Source organism: Chiloscyllium plagiosum, chromosome 2, assembly GCF_004010195.1.
Source record: "Chiloscyllium plagiosum isolate BGI_BamShark_2017 chromosome 2, ASM401019v2, whole genome shotgun sequence".
In the NCBI taxonomy this organism is placed as follows: Eukaryota; Metazoa; Chordata; class Chondrichthyes; order Orectolobiformes; family Hemiscylliidae; genus Chiloscyllium; species Chiloscyllium plagiosum.
Genome location: NC_057711.1, coordinates 554,537 through 579,915, shown reverse-complemented (window position 1 = coordinate 579,915; position 25,379 = coordinate 554,537). Strand labels below are relative to the sequence as shown.

The window sequence follows — 25,379 nt, the reverse complement described above, 5'->3', positions numbered from 1 at the left end:
CCAAGGCTGAGAAAAGAGCTGCAGGTCTTAACAAAATGTGCCTCCAATTGATATGATGGAACTGGCAGAACTACATGAAATAGCACAGTCAAGGGAATTAACCGTGTGAAAGCAAGCAAACAAAACTTTTTCCAATTATATAAAATAGGTGAAATCACTAAGGAATCAATCGTACTCTGAAATTTATGGAGCTGACTCATTGTCCAATCATTTTGCTGAAAGTTAAATTTCACGTAAAATTCAAAAGATCAATTTGACTTAAAATTACACTTAATTCCAACACAGATTTTCTGATTCAAAATTAAACTAGCATTGAATGCACTTGCCCCAAAGGTAGTTGTCCAGATCCAAGCATACAAAGAGCTATTTCTTAATCAACTCTGTTCCTACCTCTGATCCAAGCCGATGCACCATGTGTATATAGTCCTCATTCGATCCATGTCTTGAATTATCTGAATGGTGATTGGACGAGGAGCTCGACATCTGACTTGTCACTTTACTATCATGAATATTCCGCATGCCACTGGGAATCATTGGGCTTGATACAGAAGCTGAAAAACACCATAATTTATTTTAATTAAGCTATCCTACATGTGCATATCTGATTCACTTGCGGCAGGAAAGGGACAACCATCAGTCCCCAAATGCAACCCTCTCAACAACCATGAAAAGCAAAATATTTCTAAGAAAACTTCACTTCACTAAACAAAAATAAGCTAACCAAATGGATTAATATTTTTGTTTTAAAGACTGCTTCACTTCAGAACAAATTTCACTTGATCTGAAACTTTAAATATCAGATGTAATCAAAAATAAAAGTACATACAATTCAAAATGCATAGTTTCTACTTAACAGCTATGGTGATTTTCTGAAGATTCTTGCATAACACGGAGTTACAGTACTAGCAACAAGACATGGATTGAATCAATGGTTTCCATGAGCTGTGCAGCAATAGAAAGCTCCCAAATAATCCATGCACAAGTCAATCCCTTTAAGTTTCTTCTATGCATGGCTATATAACAAAATTTACAGGCTGCATATACTTAAATCACCCACGACTTCCAAAAAGAGAAATGGAGGATAGGTTGGTATTCACATACAATTATTTCTAATTAATTTCAAAGTTTTAGGTTGAAAATTAGATTCTGGTTCAGCTCAAATAACAATTGAGGAATCAGGAATTTTGCTCAGAATTGGAGACAATCATATTCTTATCAGTATCTGGTGATGTCTGCAGAAAGACATGAGACAGTATCTACTGAACTTACTAATGTTGTGAAAAGTGCATAATATGCACCAATATCAATTTTGAAACGTGGATTTCAGAAAAGGCAGATTTTTTTTTCATATAGTGGTTAGCACTGCTACCTCACAGCGCCAGAGACCCGGGTTCAATTCCCGCCTCAGACGACTGACTGTGTGGAGTTTGCACATTCTCCCAGTGTCTGCGTGGGTTTCCTCCGGGTGCTCCGGTTTCCTCCCACAGTCCAAAGATGTGCAGGTCAGGTGAATTGGCCATGCTAAATTGCCCGTAGTGTTAGGTAAGGGGTAAATGTAGGGGTATGGGTGGGTTACGCTTCGGCGGGTCGGTGTGGACTTGTTGGGCCGAAGGGCCTGTTTCCACACTGTAAGTAATCTAATCTAAAGGATAAAGTGTCCTTCTGGAGGAGTGACTAAATAGAGTCATAGAGATGTACAGCATGGAAACAGATCCTTTGGTCCGACCCACCCATGCTGACCAGATATCCCAACCCAATCTCGTCCCACCTGCCAGCACCCAGCCCATATTTCTCCAAACCCTTCCTATTCATATACCCATCCAAATGCCTCTTAAATGTTGCAATTGTACCAACCTCCACCACTTCCTCTGGCAGCTCATTCCATACATGCACCACCCTCTATGTGAAAAAGTTGCCCCTTAAGTTTCTTTTATATCTTTCCCCTCTCACCCTAAACCTATGCCCTGTAGTTCTGGAGTCCCCGACCCCAGAGAAAAGACTTTGGCAATTACCCTATCCATGCCTCTCCATGATTTTGTAAACCTCTATATAACATCACCCCTCAGCCTCAAACGCTCCAGGGAAAACAGCCCCAGCCTGTTCAGCCTCTCCCTGTAGCTCAAATCCTCCAATCCTGGCAACATCCTTGTAAATCTTTTCTGAACCCTTTCAAATTTCACAACATCTTTCCGATAGAAAGGAGACCAGAATTGCACGCAATATTCCAACAGTGGCCTAACCAATGTCCTGTACAGCCGCAACATGACCTCCCAACTCCTGTACTCAATACTCAGACCAATAAAGGAAAGCATACCAAACACCTTCTTCACTATCCTATCTACCTGCAACTCCACTTTCACAGAACTATGAACCTGCACTCCAAGGTCTCTTTGTTCAGCAGCACTCCTTAGGACCTTACCATTAAGTGTAAAAGTCCTGCTAAGATTTGCTTTCCCAAAATGCAGCACCTCGCATTTATCTGAATTAAACTCCATCTGCCATTTCTCAGCCCATTGGCCTATCTGGTCCAGATCCTGTTGTAGTCTGAGGTAACCTTCTTCGCTGTACACTACCACTCCGATTTTGGTGTCATCTGCAAACTTACTAACTGTACCCCTTATGCTTGCATCCAAATAATTTATGTAAATGACAATAAGAGGACTCAGTACCAATCCTTGTGGCACTCCACTGGTCACAGGCCTCCAGTCTGAAAAAACAACCCTCCATCACCACCCTTTGTCTTCTACCTTTGAACCAGTTCTGCATCCAAATGGCTAGGTCTCCCTGTATTCCGTGAGATCTAACCTTACTAATCAGTCTCCCAAGGGGAACCTTGTCAAACGTCTTACTGATGGAACATGTCACCAGAGAATAGGTGCCTGCACATCCCTGGAGTATTGATGTAAAGATTTCATGAGTTGATGACAGGCACAGTAAACATGTCAGGCCAGTTGCTTTCGTATCAAATTAGAAGAGCCTAGGATGAGCAAGGGCTGTAGATGTCATACACTTTAGTAAGGTGTTTGAGAACATTCCCAATAGTAAACTAATGCAGAAAATGAAGTCACATGGTGTGCAGGGTGTTCTGGCTAGGTAGATAAAGAACTGGTTGAGCAACAGGAAACAGAGTAGTAGTTGAAGGGAGTATCGCGAAATGGAGAAAGGTGACCAGTGGTGTTCCACAGTGATCAGTGTTGCTGGTGATATACAAAATGGTCTGGAAGGGGGCACTGTTGGTATGATCAGCAAGTTTGCAGATGACACGAAGATTGGTGAAGTAGCAGAAAGCATAAGGGACTGTCAAAGAATACAGGAGAATATAGATAGACTGGAGAGTTGGGCGGAGAAGTGGTACATTGAGTTCAATCCAGGCAAATGTGAGGTGATGCATTTTGGGAAGTCTAATTCTAGAGCGAATTATACACTGAACAGAAGAACCTTGGGAAAAGTTGATGAGCAGAGAGATCTGCTCAGGTCCACTGTACCTTGAAGGTGGTTGCACAGGGGGATGGAATGGTCAAGGCGGCATATGGTATGCTTGCCTTCATCGGACAGGGTATTGAGTATAAGAGCTGGCAGATCATGTTAAAATTGTACACAACATTGGTTCAGCGCATTTAGAATACTGTGTCACCACATTACCAAAAGGATGTGGACGCTTTGTAGAGGGTGCAGAAAAGATTTACAATGATATTGCCTGGTATGGAAGATGCCAGCTATAAAGAGAAGTTGAGTAGGTTATATTTGTGGAGAAAGTGAGGACTGCAGATGCTGGAGATCAGAGCTGAAAAATGTGTTGCTGGAAAAGCGCAGCAGGTCAGGTAGCATCCAAGGAGCAGGAGAATAGACGTTTCGGGCATAAGCCCTTCTTCAGGTTATGTTTATTTTCATTAGAGAAAAGGAGATTGAGGGGGGTCCTGATTGAGGTCTACAAAATCATTAAGGGTATAGACAGGGTAGATAGAGATAAGCTTTTTCCCCCAGGGTGAAGCATTCAATAACGAGCGGTCATGCTTTCAAGCTGAGAGGTGAAAGGTTTAAGGGGGATACATGTGGCAAGTACTTTACACGGAGGGTGGTAGGTGCCTGGAATAAGGTACCAGCAGAGGTAGTAGAGGCAGGGACATTAGATTCATTTAAGATGCGTCTGGACAGATACCCTAGTAGTTGGGGAGCAGAAGGATTCAGATGCTTAGGAATTGGGTGACAGGTTAGACAGTAGATTTGGATCGGCTCAGGCTTGAAGGGCCAAAGGGCCTATTTCTGGGCTGTAAATTTTCTTTCTTCTTTGTAGCAAGGCCTTTGTTTTTAAAAATTCTGTTAAAACATAGTCGTTCTTGTGCTGTACTGTCCTTCAGCCCATGATGTTGTGCCAAACAATGTCAAATTAAACAGTCCAGTTCCAGACACGGTGTGGAGTTTAGAAGTTCAGGAACAAGTCAACAAAAAGGGCTCAATCTGCGAAATTTCCAAAATAGATGAGTTGATTCAGAAATTTGCTGGTTATTAGAAATTAGAAGGCTCTCAGTTTTGAAGAAAGTTCACGTCAACAAAGTTGGAAAGGTCTCAGAATTGTCATCACAATCCAAGGTCAAGAAGTTGTCAAAAATCCAGTTAAAGTAAAACCATAGAGTTTAGAGGGGAGTACAGTTCCTTCTAGAGTCACTGTAATGGATAGCACTGGGAATCAGTTTCAAACTTTGCTTTGCTGTGTTTTATAGATTTTGACAATTGCCTTCAATATTTAGTTAACTTTTTTATGACAAATAATGTTAAATAAATTTATTTTGTGTAATACACTGTTCTGTTATTAAACAAAGTGATTAACCACCATGTGTACTAGCTAAATAAATGAATAATAAAGCTGGGCTTCATCCTTGGATCTAACTTGTCCAGGAGAACCATCAGTTGGAATCGTGACAGCTGAAATGTTCACTTCCTGTATTCCCAGCTCCATATGATTAGCATTCACCATCTTCACCCTAATACTATTAGAACAGCCATGATCTCATTGAATGTTGAAGCTGACTCAATGTGGTGAATCAACTAGATAAAAACAAGGACTGCAGATGCTGGACACCAGAGCCTAGATTAGAGTGGTGCTGGAAAGGCACAGCAGGTCAGGCAGCATCTGAGAAGCAGGAAAATCGATGATTCGGGCAAAAGCATTCCTGATAAAGGGCTTTTGCCCGAAACATCGATTTTCCTGCGCCTCGAATGCTGCCTGACCTGCTGTGCTTTTCCAGCACCACTCTAATCTAGTCAATGGGGTGAATGGCCTGTGGTCTTACTACTTAGTTTGAGCTAAAATTCAGTTGAACAGATTGATGGGAGTTCATCCAAATGTTCATTGAAATAAACAAATCCAGAAATATAAAGGCTTTCAACAGCTATAAGGTTGAGATGGGTGATGTTATAAATATTGAATTAAGCATTCTTTGTCGTTGCAAAGAAATCAAATCAAAAAGACACCAATGTTCTAACAATGTGGCTCACCTCTCATCCAATAGCAACAATGTCTGGCAAGTGCATACTACTGAACATTTTGTAAGGAACTACAATTACATGACCTTTTTCTTTTCATTAATGTAAATGGAGAAAAGGATAACTTAAGTATCTCACCAAAATTTCCCAATTCTCAGGGCAAAATCTGTAGTGTCTGCTACATACCTTAAAACCATGAAAGACATTTTGCTGAGGACTATTTTCATGGGAAGCATTCAAGCGCAATAGGTTTATTAATGAGTTTATGAAATTTCTGGAATGTCTAATTGAAGTATAAAAGAGGAGAATTCCATGTTTCATGCTCTCAATTTGTGTTGTAACTTTTAAGTGTAATTTTGAACAATTAAACAGTCTGGTTAAAGTGCTGCTGGATACAGATCTGCCACTAGCAGTTAATTAAGCCCAGAGTGTATAGCCTACCAGTGTCAGATATTTGCCCTATCTAAATTAATTCCAAGTGGTAACACAATAGCAACTGTACGGAAACAGGCTGTTTTTTTTCCAAAAAGAATTCAAGCAACCTAAATAATATCACTGACCATTTTAATCAGAAAAAGATGCCATCCTACAAATATTCTTCAATTGTCAAGTGCTGACAGCAATTCAATAGAGCAATTAATGAAATGAATGCCTTGCCAATGGGAATTTCTGTCTGTTTAAATAAAACTGTAGTGCACAATATTGAGGATTCCAACTTGCTAGGATAGAAGGCTTGTTACACTTGCTTTATCTTCCCAAAACTGATATACTAATTCTGTGTATTGCACAAGCATTTGCCACACATCTCCACTTATTTCATGCCCTGCTATATTATGCAGAACAGCTGAAATGGTGCATTCTTTACCTAGCGTGGAGGTTGACTGTTGCTGCTGAGGAGAAGGCTGAGTCTGGACTATCAAACAGGGTTGCACAGGTCTCTGAGGACTCCCAGAATACGTAGGACCTGATACCAGAGGGGAACCATGCAACTCTAAGGACGGAAAAACAAGCATTCAGAACTATGAGCAACAATTATGAACCACAACCTCCATTGCAGAAGCTTTACTTTATTCTTAAACTTCACTTATGAATAAATCCTGGTACCAAAAAACACAAATGAATCTCACCAAAGTAAGGCCTCTGAGCTATCTCAATGGTGCACTGGAATTGGGTAAAGCAGGGAAAACAGCTTAAGCTCCAGTGGAGCACCTAGTACCTAATTTCTCAGAGTATACCGAGTTACTATATTCCCAATATCAAACAACTAAGAAACATGTCTGACCCTATCTAGGATCCTGGAGAAGTTCATCTACCCAATTTAAAAGCAAACAGCACATGGGATACAGTCAGGAGGGAATTGCGCTGGGAGACTCTAATGAAGAATCTATGGAGTATGAAAATAGATTCTAATAAACATCTTCAACACTTGCTTGTGCTTGCAGGTCATTCATTTCCAAAATTTTCTCAGCTCTTACCTTGTTGTATCTGTTGATGTTGTGTATAGCTTGGAGGGTGTTGTGGATATTGCATGTAACCTGGAGGACTCTGGGGAGCATATGGACTGGGCACAGGACTGTTCTGCTGAGTCATATATCTGTTGGCTGAACTTGACTGAGGTGGTACAAATCGACTGTAAACAAAAAGGAAACAACATTTACCCAAATTTCCACATTTGATCAGTTTATCTGCATCTGCATTGTCACAGCCTCCAAGGTAATCGGTCAAGAGCTGGAAAATAAAACATGTACAATTCTATGCAGCATGCATCTGAGTTTATTATGTAGGCATGTGGAAACCAATGATAAGTAGCGGCTTTTGAGAAGATTTGTAGCTCAGCTTGATGTTCTGGATGTAAGTTTGCTCAGAGCTGGACTGTTCATTTTCGGACGTTTACAGAAACCTAAACACAAATAGAAAATGGGACATAACACCAGCACTTCACCGGAGGCTCACTGATGATGTTATCTTGTATAGTGACGAAACATCTGAAAACGAACCTTCCAGCTCAGCCAGCAAACTTACATCCACAATGGTAGGTAGGTCTTCCTTCCTAATGGAGAACTACTGTGACCAGTTCATTGTTTAAGCAATGAACTAATTTGATGTACTAAATCCTCCAACATGTTATATACCACAAGATGGGTATCCTTATCCATACATCTGAAAACCAAAAAGATCTAAATGAAACTGCTTTTTTCTGAAAGCAGCCTCAGACAGGCAGACCTGAACAGAACCAAAAGGACCCAAAAGAATGAAAATCCCAATGTTCCGAGCTATTTTTAAGAGGAAGAAACTTGGAGGTAAAACACTACATGGTTACATATCTGTAGGAGTAAATTTCTTCAGCAGTAGAAGGTGATAGAGATAAAGTCACCAGACTATAAGACCATTCTCTCATTAGAGACATTACTTGGTGGTGCTTTATTCCGAGGATCACCACGCCTTAAGTGAGGGAGAACTTGAGAAGGATCCTTTTATGGTAACCTCAGCCAGTGTGGGAACTGAAACCACACTGCTGGAGTCACTTTGCATCACAAACTGGCCATCCAGTCAACTGAGCTAACTGACCATCTTAGTGGAAGGTGATAAAAGTCATTTGAAAGAGTAATTTTTAGGGCAAATAAGCTGTACCAAAGACCAAAATTATCCAATTACTGAAAAACAGTTGCGCCCCAAGGTTTCCAGATATAGGATATCAGACTTGTACTTTAATGCCGCATCTTGTAACATCATTCCTCTCCTCATGCTCAGCTCACAACTGACTATCAGAACATAGAAACAGCAGTACAGTCAATTCTGATATAACACGATAGCTCAGTTCTCGTGCGATTTTGCATTTTAAGAAAATCATGCAATAGTTGCGCCATTTAAAGTAATGGGGCCAGAATCGCATTATAGCCATTACATGTAAGGGAAGTTTGCGTTCTGCAAATAACAGTCTAAGTTCTTCAATCGCGTTAAAGGTAAATCACATTGGAAGAAACACGCGTTGTAGCAGAACTGACTGGATCCAGTTTCATCTTGTCTCTAGTTATGCCCATGATAAATAGACCCACCATCATCTTCTCCAGGGCAATTAAGCATGGGTAATAATGCTGGCCTAGCCAACACCACCAAAATCCAAACTGATAAAAAATGAGCTGAATTACTTTCATTCTCTCTCTCTTTCTCTCGCTTCCACCACCAGCCCCCACCAAGAAATACTTCACTGGTGAATGATACCAGCAACTTCTCTCTTTAACCTGGTAAGCTACATGTGACGCTTGTTTCAAAATAGTCACCATCAAAAGGAGAGATACTGGATTCACCAGTTTCTATGATAATTATCTTTTTTAATCTTACAGAGCAATGAATTCCTGGACTTTGTCTTCAAATAAAAAGGGATCATTTCCATTTGGTCTCACTCTAGCTATTCTTGCCACAAAATGAATGTTATTTAGATTTTAAAACAACATTCAAACTAACTTGCTTCTCCCCTCTCCACCCCAGTCCTGAACAATTATTTTTACATACGTGCATGAGATACGGGTATTGCTGGTTAGGCCAATATTTGTTCAAGATTCCTAATTGCCCTAGAACTGATTGGCTATTTTAGTTAAGAATCACACACATTGCTGTGGGTCTGGAGTTACATGTAGGCCAGACCAGGTAAGGATGGCAGACTTCCTTCCCTAAAAAGGACATTAGTGAACCCTGTGGATGTTTTAATAATAAACAGCGGTTACGTGGTAACCATTAGACTAGAATTGAATTCCATATCTTATTGAATTTAAATTTTACCATCTGCCATAACCGATAGCACAAGAATCATTTGCATACGTGAGGCTTCGTTAGTGCAAATGTGCAAATGGTGAAACCTTAAAATTTGGGATAGATGTTTTGGTTATGAACTTTGACTTGCAACAAATCTTAAGGAATTTACTGATCAGGACTCAACTGCTAACCAGCAAAGAACTGAATGAAATAGAATTGGATAATAAAAACATTTGCAATGACTGAATGTTTCACTTGTCAGCGGAACCATCATGGAACTGTGAACAGGTAAATACAGCAAGACTACTGACAAGAAATGAAATCAGGTATGTAGTGTGGTGCAAGTTTGTGGCCACAAGTCAGGTTTTTAAACGTTTTTTTCTAAATACCCTGCGCACATGGAATATCACTAAGTTAGCATTTATATAGTGCCTTTAATGCAATAAAATACCTCAATACGTTTTACAGAGGCATTATAAAATAAATTATAACACCAAGCCACATTGGAGATATAGGGCAAGAACTAAACAATTGGTCAAAGAGCCAGGTTAAGGGGCACCTTAAAGGAAGAAAGTGAAGTAAACAGGCAGAGAACCTCAAGGAGAAAATTCAAGAGTTAGGGTCTAGGTGACTGAAGACTCAGTCAACAAAATGGAACAATTGTGTGTGCTTAAGAGGCCAGAGTTACAGAAACACAGGTAGAGTGGTGAGGTATGGAGGGATTTAGAGATGCAGAGTAGTGAGACATGAAGGCATAAAAACAAGGATGTGAAGTTTAAAATCAAGGTGTTACTTAACTACACATACAGAAGCTGAGCAAATGAAGTAAAAAATAAGCTACAATTAAAAATAGAAGGATAGCAGAGATGTGACAGAACTTGCAATACTATTCAGAACAAACATATGCAATATATGATATTAGATCAGGCAATGAGTTTTTGGGATTAGCACCTTTGTTATCTGCTAAACATGACCATCCTAGAGAGCCCACACCACTTTATTTTTCATCTATTAACTGTTGAAAATGAGAATTGCAAACTACATTGAACAATAGATATTTAGTAACAAGTCACTATCAAACTATGTTCTGGAGATTCTACCAATGTGATAATATGTTGCATATTACCTGGAAGGACTGTGCGAGATTGTGGACTGTTGAAAAGTGGAGGATGCAGGGCTCCCATGTATGGAATTCTGGGGTAGTTTGTATTGTTGGTGTTGGATGATCTGTTGTTGCATAATACCTGAAACAGGACATGTTCATACATTGAAGCCAATTCAAAAACAAACTTGCATTTATAAAGCACTATTCATATCCTTAGGATGGTCCAAAGAATGTACTTTTACAAGTGCAATTACTTATTTTTGTAGGAAAATGAGCCAGCCAATTTGCACAGCAAAGCCCACAAATAGCAGAAGATAATTTTATTTTTAGTGATGCTGTTGAGGGATAGACACACTGTAACCTCACCAGTCTAGAACTGTGGAATCAAGAAACAGCAGAATTTCCTCACCAGCTCTACAACTCTCAGGCTCATGCACTCCATAAAATCACCAGCAAGTAACTCAATCACTGAGTGGGGGTAAAAACTGCTAGTGTGATTGAGCTGGGAAGATGAATGGAGGCTTTAAACTTGGTTGTGCTTTTCCTCCTGTTGTACAGGTTCCTATCGCAAGAACTGACCACTTAGATCAAGAGTGAGGGAGGGGAGGTGATTACAGTCTACCTGTGCATTTGTATGTGGCAACAGGTTAACTACAGTGTGCGCACCGGCGTTTACAAACATTAAAGTTTTAAAGAACTGTATTTGTCAACGGTTGATGTTGTTCAATTTAAATGCAGATCCCTACGCATTTGATTCAATAGTCTATATTTTAACAAAAAAATTTGAAAATACACATGCTTGTGTGTTAACAAGAGTCCGGTTTGCTTATGTCCCACTGTTATCATGCAAGTGTCTAGTCAGGTGACATAGGCAATGACTGTCTTCCAAACTTTCCAATCACAGCAATAGTGTATGAGCTTGTTGCAATTCAAGTTAAGCCAATCTTTGATATTGTCTAGCTATTTCCTTCACTATAAGCCTCTTGCTCATTTTTTATCCTTTCAGCTCGATTTGGCTCCAACTCTTATCTGCACAGAAAATATTACTTAAGAACTCAAGGTGCCTCCATTTTGTGTCTCCGGTACATAATTACATTCAGTTCAAACAACGTGGTTCAATAGTCTAATTTATTTTTTGAAAGTCCGTAAGCGCTTCTTTACCAAGCACTCTTTCCTGGAGAGGTTACAGCGTATTAGCAACCACAGCAAAGATTCCTATTTGCTATAAATTCAGTGATGACAACCTGAGGGAGCAGCAAAAAACTTAGCTAATCATGATTTAAAAGTTTAAATTAAATTGTTGTGATGTCTTCAAATCATGAACCTATCAGTTTTTGCATGTAGTCTCATTCCTTAGAAAATCATTCTTTTCCTAAAAGGAAAGAGTTGACTTGATTTGGTGCTCCACCATAATTTTATTAATTTTAGTAATACTTTGTAAACTGTGTGTTTATCAAATATGTTATACAATTTCAAAATATGGTTTTGTATTCAAAGCAATTTCCCAACTCCAGAAAGCATAGTCTATCAAATATAGGCACTTTCTAACACAGGGTTGGAAAAGTGTCAGCTCAGTCACTCATTTTTATTCACAGATTTCTAGCAAGAGCAATAAACTGCAGGAGGATCAACAGTTAGTTCACAGTTAGTCCTCCAGCTTCTAATGTCAGTCAGTATTGGTGAAAGAGAAATTCAAACTTAATTTACCCCAGTTTCTGTGATGAAATTAATAATTTCAAGGCTTTTGATCAGAAATGCCAAATTCACAAATTCAAGGTAAACAAAACAATTGATTGGATCCTGAAGCACAAGCAGGACCTCCAGAATGTTACATAAAGATTATTCAGACAGTATAAACTAAGGGCTTAATTACAAATGAAAATCTTAAATTCATAATTTTAAAAATCCTAAAAAATGATTTGCCAGTTTTTGTGAATAAATTGGTGATCCACAGTTTACTGTGTTTATTACTCACCACTCTGAACCCCATATCGATTCTGCATGCTTTTCTCCCTGAAGACATTGGGGTTTCTAGCCAAGACAGCTTGCAGGAGGACTGGAATATCACCCTCTGGGTCATCACTACCAAGATTATCCTTCAGTTCTCTATAAAAAGCAAAATAATTATCTTCAATTTTACTTCAATACTACTGTTATTGAGATTAATATAACTTTTCGAAGAAATGATAATGGGTTATCATTACCCAATCCAAATAAGCTTTCATTCTTTACAGGCACCAGGGAAAGAAATTTTTAACAAGTTGCACACCTCATTATCTATAGCTTTAGATGGTGACATAGTGGTTATATAAATTGAATTTATTAACAGGACACCATGGTAAATTAAGGTGGACTGCAGCAGTTCAAGAAGGCAGCTCACCACCACCTTCTCAAGGGCAACTAGGGATGGGCAGTAAATACTGGCCAGCCAGCAATTCTCATATCATACAAATGAATGAACCGGATATGTACGATTCAACTACTGCTAACCACATTCAGTAGCTCCTCTTCCATTCGTGAGAAGTGTGCATTTTGTTGGCAAAGCCAGAACGTATATCATCCTACCTACCCTCAAATGCAGCAAATCATTCAAGACATTTCATGTTGATTTAATGGTTAAGCAAACCATGAAACTAAAATGCGCCATTCCCAATGTGGATAAACAATCCTTTATCTAAAGTTCCAAAATCCAAAAAACTCCAAAATCCAAAGGTTTTTGTGAATTTTTTTTCTCATTAGCAAGGTTGTTTGGCCCGCAAACAGTTAGAACATAGAACAATACAGCGAAGAACAGGCCCTTCGGCCCTCGATGTTGCGCCGATTTGTGAACTATTCTCAGCTCATCCCCCTACACTATCCCAAAATCATCCATGTGCTTACCCAAGGATTGTTTAAATCTCCTTAATGTGGCTGGAAAATACCTTTTTCCCAGAACCCATAAGTGCCAAAATGATTCGAATATGATCTCAGCCTTGAATATATTTAATGACGCAGCCCTGGCAGTTCTCTACAGTAAAGAATTCCACAGATTCATCACACAAAAAAAACCTCAACTCTTAAATAGGAGACTCCTTACGTACATTATGCCACTAGTCCTAGACTCGCTCTCAAGGGAAAACAACCTCACCATATCTACTCTGGCAAGCCCACCAAGAATCTTCAACGGTTCAATAACATCTCTTCTTCTAAACTTCAATGAATACAAACCCAACATTCTCAAGTACTCCTCATAAGAAAATCCCTTCATACTTACAATCAGCTTAGGGAATATTTTCTGAATTGCCTCCAATTACAATATTCCAGGTGAGAGAACCAAAACTGTTCACGGTATTCCATCTGAGGTCTGACTTGTGTCTTGTTTTGACAAGGCTCCCTATATTTGTGGCCCATTTCCTTTGAAATAAAATCCAATAGTCCATTTGCCTTAGTTGGATAATGAACCTGAGGGGTAGCTTTTTGAGATTTAGGAATCTTAAATCTCTCAAAAAAATACTGCAGAAAGCTAAACAATATTCTGTTTTTTCCATTCTTCCTGCCTAAATGCATAACCTTATTTTCCAACAATATACAGACAGTCTCCAGGTTGCAAGCATATTCTGCTCTTAAGTCCATTCACAAATCAATTTCTAAGTCAGAACACTATGCAGGCCAATACAAAATAGCTGCTTGTAAACACAAGGAACGTTTATATATTAAATCTTTACTCCCTGTAAGCGATCCCATTCATAAGCGTGAACATTCAAAAGTCAGGGATCCCCTGCATTTCAACTGCAAGCTTTTGCCTACTCACAATCTATCTATATTCGAGGAGAAACAGTTGAGGAACATAGAACAATACAGCACAGAACAGGCCTTTGGCCCATGATGTTGTGCCGAACATTTGTCCGAGCTTAAGCACCCATCCATGTATCGCTCCAATTGCCGCTTAAAGGTCACCAATGATTCTGACTCTGCCACTCCCACAGGCAGCGCATTCCATGCCCGCACCACTCTCTGGGTAAAGAACCTACACCTGACATCCCCCCCCCTATACCTTCTACCCTTCACCTTAAATTTGTGTCCTCTTATAACACTGTTGTACCCAGGGAAAAAGTCTCTGACTGTCTACTCTATCTATTGCCCTGATCATCTTATAAACCTCTATCAAGTCACCCCTCATCCTTCGCCGTTCCAATGAGAAAAGGCCTAGCACTCTCAGCCTATCCTCATACGAGACCTATTCTCCATTCCAGGCAACATCCTGGTAAATCTCCTCTGCACCCTCTCCAAAGCTTCCACGTCTTTCCTAAAGTGAGGAAACCAGAACTGCACACAGTACTCCAAATGTGGCCTAACCAAGGTCATTTACAGCTGCAACATCATTTCACGACTCTTGAATTCAATCTCTCTGCTAATGAACGCTAATACACCATAGGCCTTCTTACAAGCTCTATCCACCTGAGTGGCAACTTTCAAGGAGCTATGAACATAGACCCTAAGATCCCCCCTGCTCCTCCACCTTACTAAGAACCCTACCGTTAACCCTGTATTCCGCATTCTTATTTGTCCTTCCAAAATGGACAACCTCACACTTGACAGGGTTGAACTCCATCTGCCACTCCTCAGCCCAGCTCTGCATCATATCCAAGTTCCTTTGCAGCCGACAACAGCCCACCTCATTATCCACAACTCCTCCAATCTTTGTATCGTCTGCAAATTTAATGACCCATCCTTCAACTCCCTCTTCCAAGTCAGGAGAGGAAGCTGGTGTGGGTAAACAGGTCCAGAGCGGGAGGCCAGCATGGGGAAATCAGATCTCAGAGAAAACTTACTTTCAAGCAGCTGAGAGCCAACTGGAGGCTTGGAGCAGAGCGGGGATGGTTGTTGGACTGGGGTTTGGCATGGCCGGTCAGACCATGTATGAAACCCCTGCGTTCAACTATTGCAATGTAATGTTTATATGCAATTTGTTTATATGACCGTAATGATTACCCTTTTTTAGAATTAGAATTCCTAATCAGTGTGAAAGCAGGTCCTTCAGCCCAACAAGTCCACACCAACCCTAGGAAGAGTAACCCACCCATTTCACTACTCTAATGCACCTACACATCCCTGAACATTTTCGACAATTTAGCATGGCGAACTCACCTAACCTGTACATCTTTGGATTGTGGGAGGAAACTGGAGCACCCAGAGAAAACCCACACTGACACAGGTCCGAGCAAGGACAATAGTTGGAGACTGTGTATTAAGTCGGAAGAGATAGGAGAGGTCTTGAATGAGTACTTTTCGACAGTATTTACAAATGAGAGGGACTGTATTGTTGAAGAGGAGAGTGTGAAACGGACTGGTAAGCTAGAAGGGATACTTGTTAGGAAGGAAGATGTGTTGGACATTTTGAACAACTTGAGGATAGACAAGTCCCCCGGGCCTGACGGGATATATCCTAGGATTATATGAGAAGCAAGAGAGGAAATTGCAGAGCCGTTGGCAATGATCTTTTCATCTTCACTGTCAAGGGGGGTGGTACCAGGGGACTGGAGAGTGACGAATGTTGTGCCCCTGTTCAAAAAAGGGAATAGGGATAACCCCGGGAATTACAGGCCAGTTAGTCTTACTTCTGTGGTAGGCAAAGTAATGGAAAGGGGACTGAGGGATAGGATTTATGAGTATCTGGAAAGACACTGCTTGATTAGGGACAGTCAGCACGGATTTGTGAGGGGTAGGTCTTGCCTTACAAGTCTTATTGAATTCTTTGAGGAGGTGACCAAGCATGTGGATGAGGGTAGAGCAGTGTATGTAGTGTACATGGATTTTAGTAAGACATTTGATAAGGTTCCCCATGGTAGGCTCATGCAGAAAATCAGGAGGCATGGGACAGAGGGAAATTTTGCCAGTTGGATAGAGAACTGGCTAACCGGTCGAAATCAGAGTGGTGGTAGATGGTAAATATTCAGCCTGGAGCCCAGTTACAAGTGGAGTTCCGCAGGGATCAGTTCTGGGTCCTCTGCTGTTTGTAATTTTTATTAATGACTTGGAAGAGGGAGTCCAAAGGTGGGTCAGTAAATTTGCAGATGACACGAAGATTGGTGGAGTTGTGGATAGTGAGGAGGGCTGTTGTCAGCTGCAAAGGAACTTAGATATGATGCAGAGCTGGGTTGAGGAGTGGCAGATGGAGTTCAACCCTGCCAAGTGTGAGGTTATCCATTTTGATAACCCCAAAAGAACGCAGAATACAGGGTTAACGGTAGGGTTCTTAGTAAGGTGGAGGAGCAGAGGGATCTTGGGGTCTATGTTCATAGATCTTTGAAAGTTGCCACTCAGGTGGATAGAGCTTGTAAGAAGGCCTATGGTGTATTAGTGTTCATTAGCAGAGAGATTGAATTCAAGAGTCATGAAATGATGTTGCAGCTGTACATGACCTTGGATAGGCCACATTTGGAGTACTGTGTGCAGTTATGGTTTCCTCACTTTAGGCCTGTTCTGTGCTGTATTGTTCTATGTTCTAATGTGCAAACTCCACAGAGACAGTCACCAGAGGTTGGAATCGAACCCAGGTCCCTCATGCTGTGAGGCAGCAGTGCTAATCACTAAGCCACCGTACTGCCCTTTTAACTGTGTTACTTCTGTAAGTAATGCAACTACTTTTTAGAATTCTTTTTGTTTCTAGGATTTTTACTTAAGTACTTGTACCTAACATGGCGGCGCCGTAAGAGGCCATTTTCTAAATCTTTTCAGTGTACTTAAAAATGTGTTGCTGGAAAAGCGCAGCAGGTCAGGCAGCAAAGGAACAGGAGAATCGACGTTTCGGGCATAAGCCCTTCTTATGCCAGAAACGTCGATTCTCCTGCTCCTTTGATGCTGCCTGAGCTGCTGCGCTTTTCCAGCAACACATTTTTAAGCTCTGATCTCCAGCATCTGCAGTCCTCACTTTCTCCTTTTCAATGTACTCCCTCCATCTATACCTAGGTACGCATGACAAAGGATATACTATTATATTCGACTCCTTGTGTCGCCTTACCACTTGCCCTCCTATCTCTACGTTATTTGAAAATTCAGCTATATTAAATTTACTTTTCTCATCCAAGTCATTTATATATATTGTAAATAAATGTGGCCTCAGCACTAATCCCTATAGCACACGAATTACAGGTTGCCATCCTGAAAATGGTCCCCTTACTCCTATGCTATTTGTTAGCAGATTCTTTATCCATGCTAATATACTGCCCCCCTGAAACCCAAGCAGAACATTTACAAACACAAGATCAAGCAGTCTGAATGGCTTCATGAAGGGGAAAATTAGAAACAACAAAAACAAAAATTGCTGGAAAAACTCAGATCTGGCAGTATCTGCGCACAGAAAACAGTGTTAATGTTTCAGGTCCAATGACCCTTCTTCAGAACGGACTGCAGTGATGACAAATTTGGTATATATGCTGATGCTAGAATGGGGGAAACAATAAGTGGAGATGGAGCCCAGAGAAAGAGAAAAATCATGCCTTATAAACCAGGGGAAGTAACAAGCAGCAGAGATAAACGGGAACCAGAAGATGCAATATATTTGGGTTTCAAAAGGCATTCGCAATGTGCCACACAAAACATTGATAAATGAGAAGTGATGCATTTTAGAAGTATGATGTGGAGGTGCCAGCATGGGACTAGGGTGGACAAAGTAGAAGTCACACAACACCAAGATATAGTTCAACAGGTTTATTTAAAGTACAAGTTTTTCGGGCATAGCTCCTTCATCAGGTGAAGTGAGAGAGAAGAGCACACAGACACAGACTTTATAGGCAAAGAGATCAAAAGATCATACAACTGGTAACAGAAGACTGTCAAATAACGTCTGTATCCTTATACACTAGTCTTCAAGATCGAATGGTCAGCATTTTATGAGCTACCTTGAAGATTTCCAGTTTGTGTCATTTTAAAGGTCGATGCACCTGAACCTACAAGTCCCTTTGGACATCCATTATATTTAACTTCATTTCATTTACAAAGTCCCCTGATCTATCCTTTTTCAGTCCACTCACCAGTTGTGTGATCTTTTGATCTCTGCCTATAAATTCAGTGTCTGTGTGCCCTTCTCTCTCACTTCACTTAGTTCTATTTGCCAGCATTTAGTCTATATCCCTCAAAACCCTACTTATTCATGTACCCACCCAGATGCCTTTTAAATGCTGTAATTGTACCAGCCTCCACCACCACCTCTGGCATCTCATTCCATGTACGCATCACACTCTGCGTGAAAAAGTTACCTGCTAGGTTGGTTTGAAGTTTTTCCACACTCACTTTAAACCTATGCCCTCTAATTTTGGACTGCCCTACGCTGGGGTAAAGAGACTATTCACCCTGTCCATGCACCTCAAACGTCTATTAAGTCTTCCCTAATCCTCAAATGTTCCGTGGAAAATAGCCCCAGCTTATTCAGCCTTTCCGAATAGCTTAACCCCTCCAACCCTGACAACATCTTTGTAAATCTTTTCTGAACCCTTTCAAGTTTCACAATATCTTTCCTATAGCAGAGACACCATAACTGAACGCAGTATGCCAAAAGTGGCCGAACCAATGTCCTGAACAGCTGCAACATGACCTCCTAACTCCAATACTCAATGCACTGACCAATAAAGGAAAGCATACCAAATGCCATCTTCAATATCTTATCTACCTGTGACTCCACTTTCATGGAGCTATGAACTTGCACTCCAAGGTCTCTTAGTTCAGCAACACTTCCCAGGACATTACCATTAAGTGTTTAAGTCCTGCCCCACTTTGCCTTTCCAAAATGCAACACCTCACATTTATCCAAATTAAACTGCATCTGCCTTTCCTCAGCCCATTTGCTCATCTGATCAACATCCCCTTGTAATCTGACATAAACTACTTCTTTGTCCACTCCACCCACCTATTTTGGTGTCATCTGCAAACTTACTAAACATAACTCCTATATCCACATCCAAATCATTTACGTAGATGACAAGCAGTGAACCCAGCACCAATCATTGCATTTCACCGCTGATCACAGGCCTCGGAAAAGCAACCCTCCATCACTGTCTCCTACCTTTGAGCCAATTTTGTATCCAAATGGCCAGTTCTCCCTGTATTCCATGTGATCTAACCTTAGTAAACAGTCTACCATGAAATATCTAACACTTTGCTAAAGTCCAGATAAACAACACCTACCGTTCTGCCTTCAATCTTCTTTGCCACTTCTTCAAAAAGCTCAATCAAGCTAGTGAAATAATTTCCCACGCACAAAGCTATGCTGACTATCCTTAATTAGTCTTTGCCTTTCCAAATACATGTAAATCCTGTCCTTCAGAATCCCTTCCAACAACTGACCCACCACTGACATCAGGCTCACCGATCTACAGCTTCCTGGCTTCTCCTTACACCCTTTTTAAGTAATAGTACGTGAGCCACTGTCCAGTCTTCCAGCATCTCCTCCATGGCTTTGATGATACAAATAGCTCAACAAGGGGCCCGGCAATCACTTCCCTAGCTTCCCACAAACGTCTAGGGTACACCTGATCATGTCCTAGGTATTTATCCACCTTTATGTGTTATAAGATCTCCAGCATCTCTTCTGTCATATGGACACTTTTAAAGACATCACTATTTACTTCCCCAAGTTCTCATTATTCCATATCCTTCTCCACAGTAAACATTAATGCAAAATACTCGTTGCCTGTGGTTAAAGAAGATACAAAGACCTCTAAGAGCCCAGGAACTGCCTCCTTTGCCTCCCTTAGGATCCTGGGATAGATCCCATCATGCCCCAGGGACTTATCGACATTAATGTTTCTCAATACCCTAACATCACTTCTTCCTTAATATCAATATATCACTCATCTTATCCATGAACTTCTAGGGCAGCACATTGGCTCAGGGGTTAACACTGCAGCCTCAGTGCCAGGGACCCAGGTTTGATTCCAGCCTCACGCGACTGTATGTATGGTGTTGTACATTCTCCCCCTCTGTATGCATGGGCTTCCTCCCACATTCCAAAGATGCGCATGTTAGGTGAATTGGCCATACTAAATTGTCCACAGTGTTCAAGCATGTGTAGGTTAGGTGCATTGGTCTGGGGTAAATAAAGGATAATAGGCTAAGGGAATGGGTGGGTTACTCTTCGGAAGGTTGATGTGGACTTGTCGGGCTGAAGGTCCCGTTTCCACACTGAAGGGATTCTATAATTCTATGATTCGCTTCTTTGTTCAATACCAAATTGAAGTATTCACTAAGGGTGTCACCCACTTCCTCTGACTCCACACAAATTTCCTTGTCTGCCCTCAAGCAACCTACCCTTTTCCTTGTTGGCCTCTTGTTCCTAGTACCTCGAGTCTGCGAGAAATGGATTTGAATTCATAGGACATTGGCACCAATGCTGGGAAAGGTGGGAGATCTTCCAATGTGACAGGCTCCACCTGAACAAATGAATCACATAACTAAGGCTGCAGATGGAGCTCTAAACAGAATAGAAGTAGGTTGATGGAGGTGAAGACAGTGAGGCGGGGTAGTTGCATTAAATTAGAAAATCAAAGTTGAAGGAACAGGAATATTAGTCACAAGTCTGAGTGCTTTCAGAAAACAAAAGCAAGAGATAGAAGGCGTGAACATCATCCCACACCAAGATATCAAATTACCTGAGTCTTGTATGCTAACAGAACAAATTTAAAACCTGTGTGTCTGAATGCACAAAGCATTTGGAATAGAATTGAGTTAACAGCACAAATAAAGGTAAATGGCTGTGATTTGGTGTTGATTATTGAGACTGATGGCAGGGATAACAGGTTTGGGGATCAAATATCCAAGGATGTACTGTTACAGAAGGATAGGCAGGAAGAAAAAAGGGAGGAGGATAACTTTGTTTGATAGAGAGGAGTGCTTGTAGAGTCATAAAAATGTACAGCACGGAAACAGACCCTTCAGTCCAACCCATCCATGCTGATGGGATATTCCCAACTCAATCTAGTCCCACCTGCCTGCACCTGGTCCATATCCCTCCAAACCCTTCCTCTTCATATACCAATCCAAATGCCTTTAAAAATGTTGCAATTGCACTAGCCTCCGCCACTTCCTCTGGCAGCTCATTCCATACACGTACCATCCTCTGCGTGAAAAAGTTGCCCCTTAGGTCTCTTTTATATCTTTCCTCTCTCACCCTAAACCTATGCCCTCTGGTTCTATACTTCCCCCACCCCAGGGAAAAGTTGCCCCTTAGGTCTCTTTTATATCTTTCCTCTCTCACCCTAAACCTATGCCCTCTGGTTCTACACTTCCCCCACCCCAGGGAAAATGTCTATTTTATAAACCTCGATTTTATAAACCTCTACAATGTCACCCCTCAGCCTCCGACACTCCAGGGAAAACAGCCCCGACCTATTCAACCTCTCCCTATAGCTCAAATCCTCCACTGGAGATCAAGGTGTAGAATCAGTTTGCATAGAAATAAAGGAAATAGCAAGGGAAAGAAGTTCTACAGTGGGGCACAGTATAAACCAGGGAATATAGAGGGCTTTTATGAAAGGTACAGAAGTGATCCTGGATAATTTTAACATGCATACAGACTGGATTAATCTCACTAGCAACAGCAGCCTTGAGGGAGAGTTCATTTCATGTGTTATAGATTGTTTACTGGAGTAATATGGTTGCTGAAAATGTGTTGCTGGAACAGCGCAGCAGGTCAGGCAGCATCCAGGGAACAGGAGAATCGACGTTTCGGGCATAAGCCCTTCTTCAGGAATGGAGTAATATGTTGTGGAATCAAATGGACAAACTATTCTGGATTGGGTGTTGCATAATGAGGTGGGATTAATTAATGATCTCATAGTGAAAGATCCTCTCCGGAAGAGTGATCACAGCATGCTGGAGTCCTACACTGGCATCCTGGAGTTAAACAAAGGTAATTACCCTTCTGAGCTCTCTGAAGTGTTACTGGACCTGAAACATTAACTCTGCTTTCTCTCCACAGATGCTGCGAGACTTGCTGTGTTTTCCCAGAATTTTAATTAGCACTGAATTGAAGGGCTATGGAGAGTGGGCAGGTAGAAGAGTTGAGGCAGAGTTGAGTTGAGTCACGGTGATAGTCAGACAGGCTCAAAAGGGGCTGAATTGCTCCACCTGCTCCTAGTGCCAGGAACCTGGATTCGATTCCACCTTCGGGCAACTGGGTAGAGTTCGCACATTTTCCCAGTGTCTGAGAGAGTTTTCTCCCAGTGCTACAGCTTCCTCCTATTTTTCAAAGATGTTGCAATAAGGTGGATTTGCCGTGCTAAATTGCCCATTGTGCCCAGCAATGGGCCAAATGACCTTTGAACCATAACGATTCTATATTTCTCTAGTTTAGTAATAAGATCATAGTGATTCCACTGAAATTTACAATACTCTTAAAAGGATGAAGATGTGGTAAGGGTGTATCCCCAGGTCAGGGACTGAATATGAATTAAAAAAATGAATAGTGGAGTATGATCAAGGGTTGAATGGCCTGCTTATGTTATGTTCCTACAGCATTGAAGATGTGCTCTGTAAACAACCATGCACCTCACCAAGCTCTTCCAGTACAGCTGCAACATTGATATTCAGAGCAAAATTAAAAGTTATTGTCCATAAAAACAGGACAAAAATACAACTGACAAATTACCACATCAATTTGCTCTCTATTATATGAACCCCCTGACTTTAGCTCTTTTTGCCCACGTTTGGTTAAAGACTGAAATGAGATTTGGAGCCAAGTGACCCTATGGAATCTAAACATGAGTGTCATTGAGCGGCTTCTGGATGAGCAAGTGGAATTTGCCAGTACTACCAACAACTTTTGTCACTTTGCTGGTGGTCAAGAGTAAACGTATAGTCAATAATTGGCTGGGTTGAATTTGTCTAACTTTTTTTGTCAACAGCAAATAACTGGGCAAGTTGCTTCATTGTTGTGTGTAGTCCAATGCTGAAGCTATAGTGAAACAGCTCTGCTAGTTCTGGAGCACAAGTCTTCAGACTACAGCCAGGATGTTGTCAGGACTATTAGCCTTTGTTGAGCAAACAAAACAGAAGCAAACTGGGAGGTGTAGTTGGCAGCAAAGAAGGTTACCTCAGATTACAAAGGATCTTGATCAGATGGGCCAATGGGCTGAGGAGCAGCAGATGGAGTTTAATTTAGATAAATGCGAGGTGCTGCATTTTGGGAAAGCAAATCTTAGCAGGACGTATACACTTAATGGTAAGGTCCTAGGGAGTGTTGCTGAACAAAGGGACTTTGGAGTGCAGGTTCATAGCTCCTTGAAAGTGGAGTCGCAGGTAGATAGGATAGTGAAGGCAGCGTTTGGTATGCTTTCCTTTATTGGTCAAGAGTATTGAGAACAGGAGTTGGGAGGTCATGTTGTGGCTCTACAGGACATTGGTTAGGCCACTTTTGGAATACTGTGTGCAATTCTGGTCTCCTTCCTATCGGAAAGATGGTGAGAAACTTGAAAAGGTTCAGAAACGATTTACAAGGATGTCGCCAGAGTAGGAGAATTTGAGCTATAGGGAGAGGCTGAATAGGCTTGGGCTATTTTCCCTGAAGCGCTGGAAGCTGAGGGGTGACCTTATAGAAGTTTGTAAAATCATGGAGGGGCATGGATAGGATAAATAGACAAGATATTTTCCTTGCGGTGGAGGAGTCCTGAACTAGAGGACATAGGTTTAGGTTTAGGGTGAGCGGGGATAGATATAAAAGAGACCTATGGGGCAACTTCTTATGGGTAAGTTTCACAACATCTTTCCGGTAGGAAGGAGACCAGAAATGCACACAGTATTCCAAAAGTGGTCTAACCAATGTCCTGTAGAGCCACAACATGACCTCCCAACTCCTGTTCTCAATACTCTTGACCAATAAAGGAAAGCATACCAAACGCTGCCTTCACTATCCTATTTACCTGTGACATAAAGAACTTACCTCGACGCCAACGGTCTTTTTGCAGCAGGAGCTGGGCGGAAGTTCAGGCGGAGCGCAAAGCCGGTCGGGAAGGTAAGTGATTACTATTAGAGTGGGTGTGTTCTAAACCCCAGGTCCTACAAAGTAGCGTCTCCCTCCCTCCCTCCTCCTCTAACCTAAATTAAGAGTCCACAGACTTGCCACAAAAAGAGAGTCTAAGGAAGTTTGGATCGAAGAGTGAGGCTTCAGCTCAGGAGTCTTTGACAAGGAGGTTGAGTGAAGTGATTACGCCACAGTTGAAGAGGGTGAAGACATGACTGCCCAGCTGGTTCAGTGCGCTATGTGCTTGATGTGGGAGATCAATGACTCTGGTGTGTCTGGCTCATATATGTGTGGAAAGTGTGTGCACATTCAGCTATTGACCGAGCATATTGCAGCGCTGATGAAAGAACCCGAGGACCTTAGGCTCATCCGAGATCTTTCTGGACAAGACCTTCAGTGAGGTTATTACACCAATCATGCCAGAAGAGAGCAGACGATGAGGAAAGCAGAGAGGAGACAGGTGCAAGAGACCCCGGGAGAAGTATCTGTCAGGAGCAAGTTGAAGCTTTTGGAAACAGTAGAGACTGATGACGCTGCCAGTTCGCAAGGCGGCCAGGTCTGTCAATCAAAAATTGGCGCAGAGGCAGAGCGGAAGAGTCGGACATCGCACAGAGCCATGGTAATAGGGGACTCCATCATGAGAGGAACTGACCAGGGTTTTTGTCGCAGCAGACGGGATTTAAGGATGGTGTGTTGCCTTCCTGGTGCCAAGGTGAAAGACATCGCGGACAGAGTGCAGGAAATCCTCAAGGACGAGGATGAAGAGTCAGAGGTGGTGGTACATGTCGGCACAAATGATGTCGGGAAGAAGAGGAGGAACATACTACAGTGGGACTTCGGAGAACTAGGAAGAAGGCTAAAAAGCAGAACGTCCAAGGTGGTTATCTCCGGTTTGCTTCCAGTTCCTCGGGCTGATGTGGCCAGAAACAGGGAGATAATGGACTTGAACGTGTGGTTGGGGAACTGGTGCAGGAAGCAAGGATTTAAGTTCTTGGATCACTGGGGTAATTTTTGTGATAAACATAAATTCTACAAGAGAGACGG

The 25,379-nt window shown here is 41.5% G+C and overlaps 1 protein-coding gene across 4 annotated transcripts in view; it reads right to left on the bottom strand.

Annotated features, from left to right (window-relative positions):
• Positions 1 to 25,379, bottom strand: part of LOC122556264 (nipped-B-like protein) — a 536,293-nt gene that overhangs the window by 386,239 nt on the left and 124,675 nt on the right. For 2 of the 4 annotated variants that reach the window (XM_043702895.1, XM_043702914.1), the window contains exons 4-8: positions 12,318 to 12,448; positions 10,364 to 10,481; positions 6,960 to 7,114; positions 6,350 to 6,475; positions 391 to 551 (exon numbers count right to left, since the gene is read on the bottom strand). In XM_043702895.1, the coding sequence (XP_043558830.1) occupies positions 391 to 551; positions 6,350 to 6,475; positions 6,960 to 7,114; positions 10,364 to 10,481; positions 12,318 to 12,448 (691 nt within the window). Of the gene's footprint in view, positions 1 to 390; positions 552 to 6,349; positions 6,476 to 6,959; positions 7,115 to 10,363; positions 10,482 to 12,317; positions 12,449 to 25,379 lie in introns of those variants that run through there. The other 2 variants (XM_043702901.1, XM_043702907.1) reach the window with 2 other exon arrangements.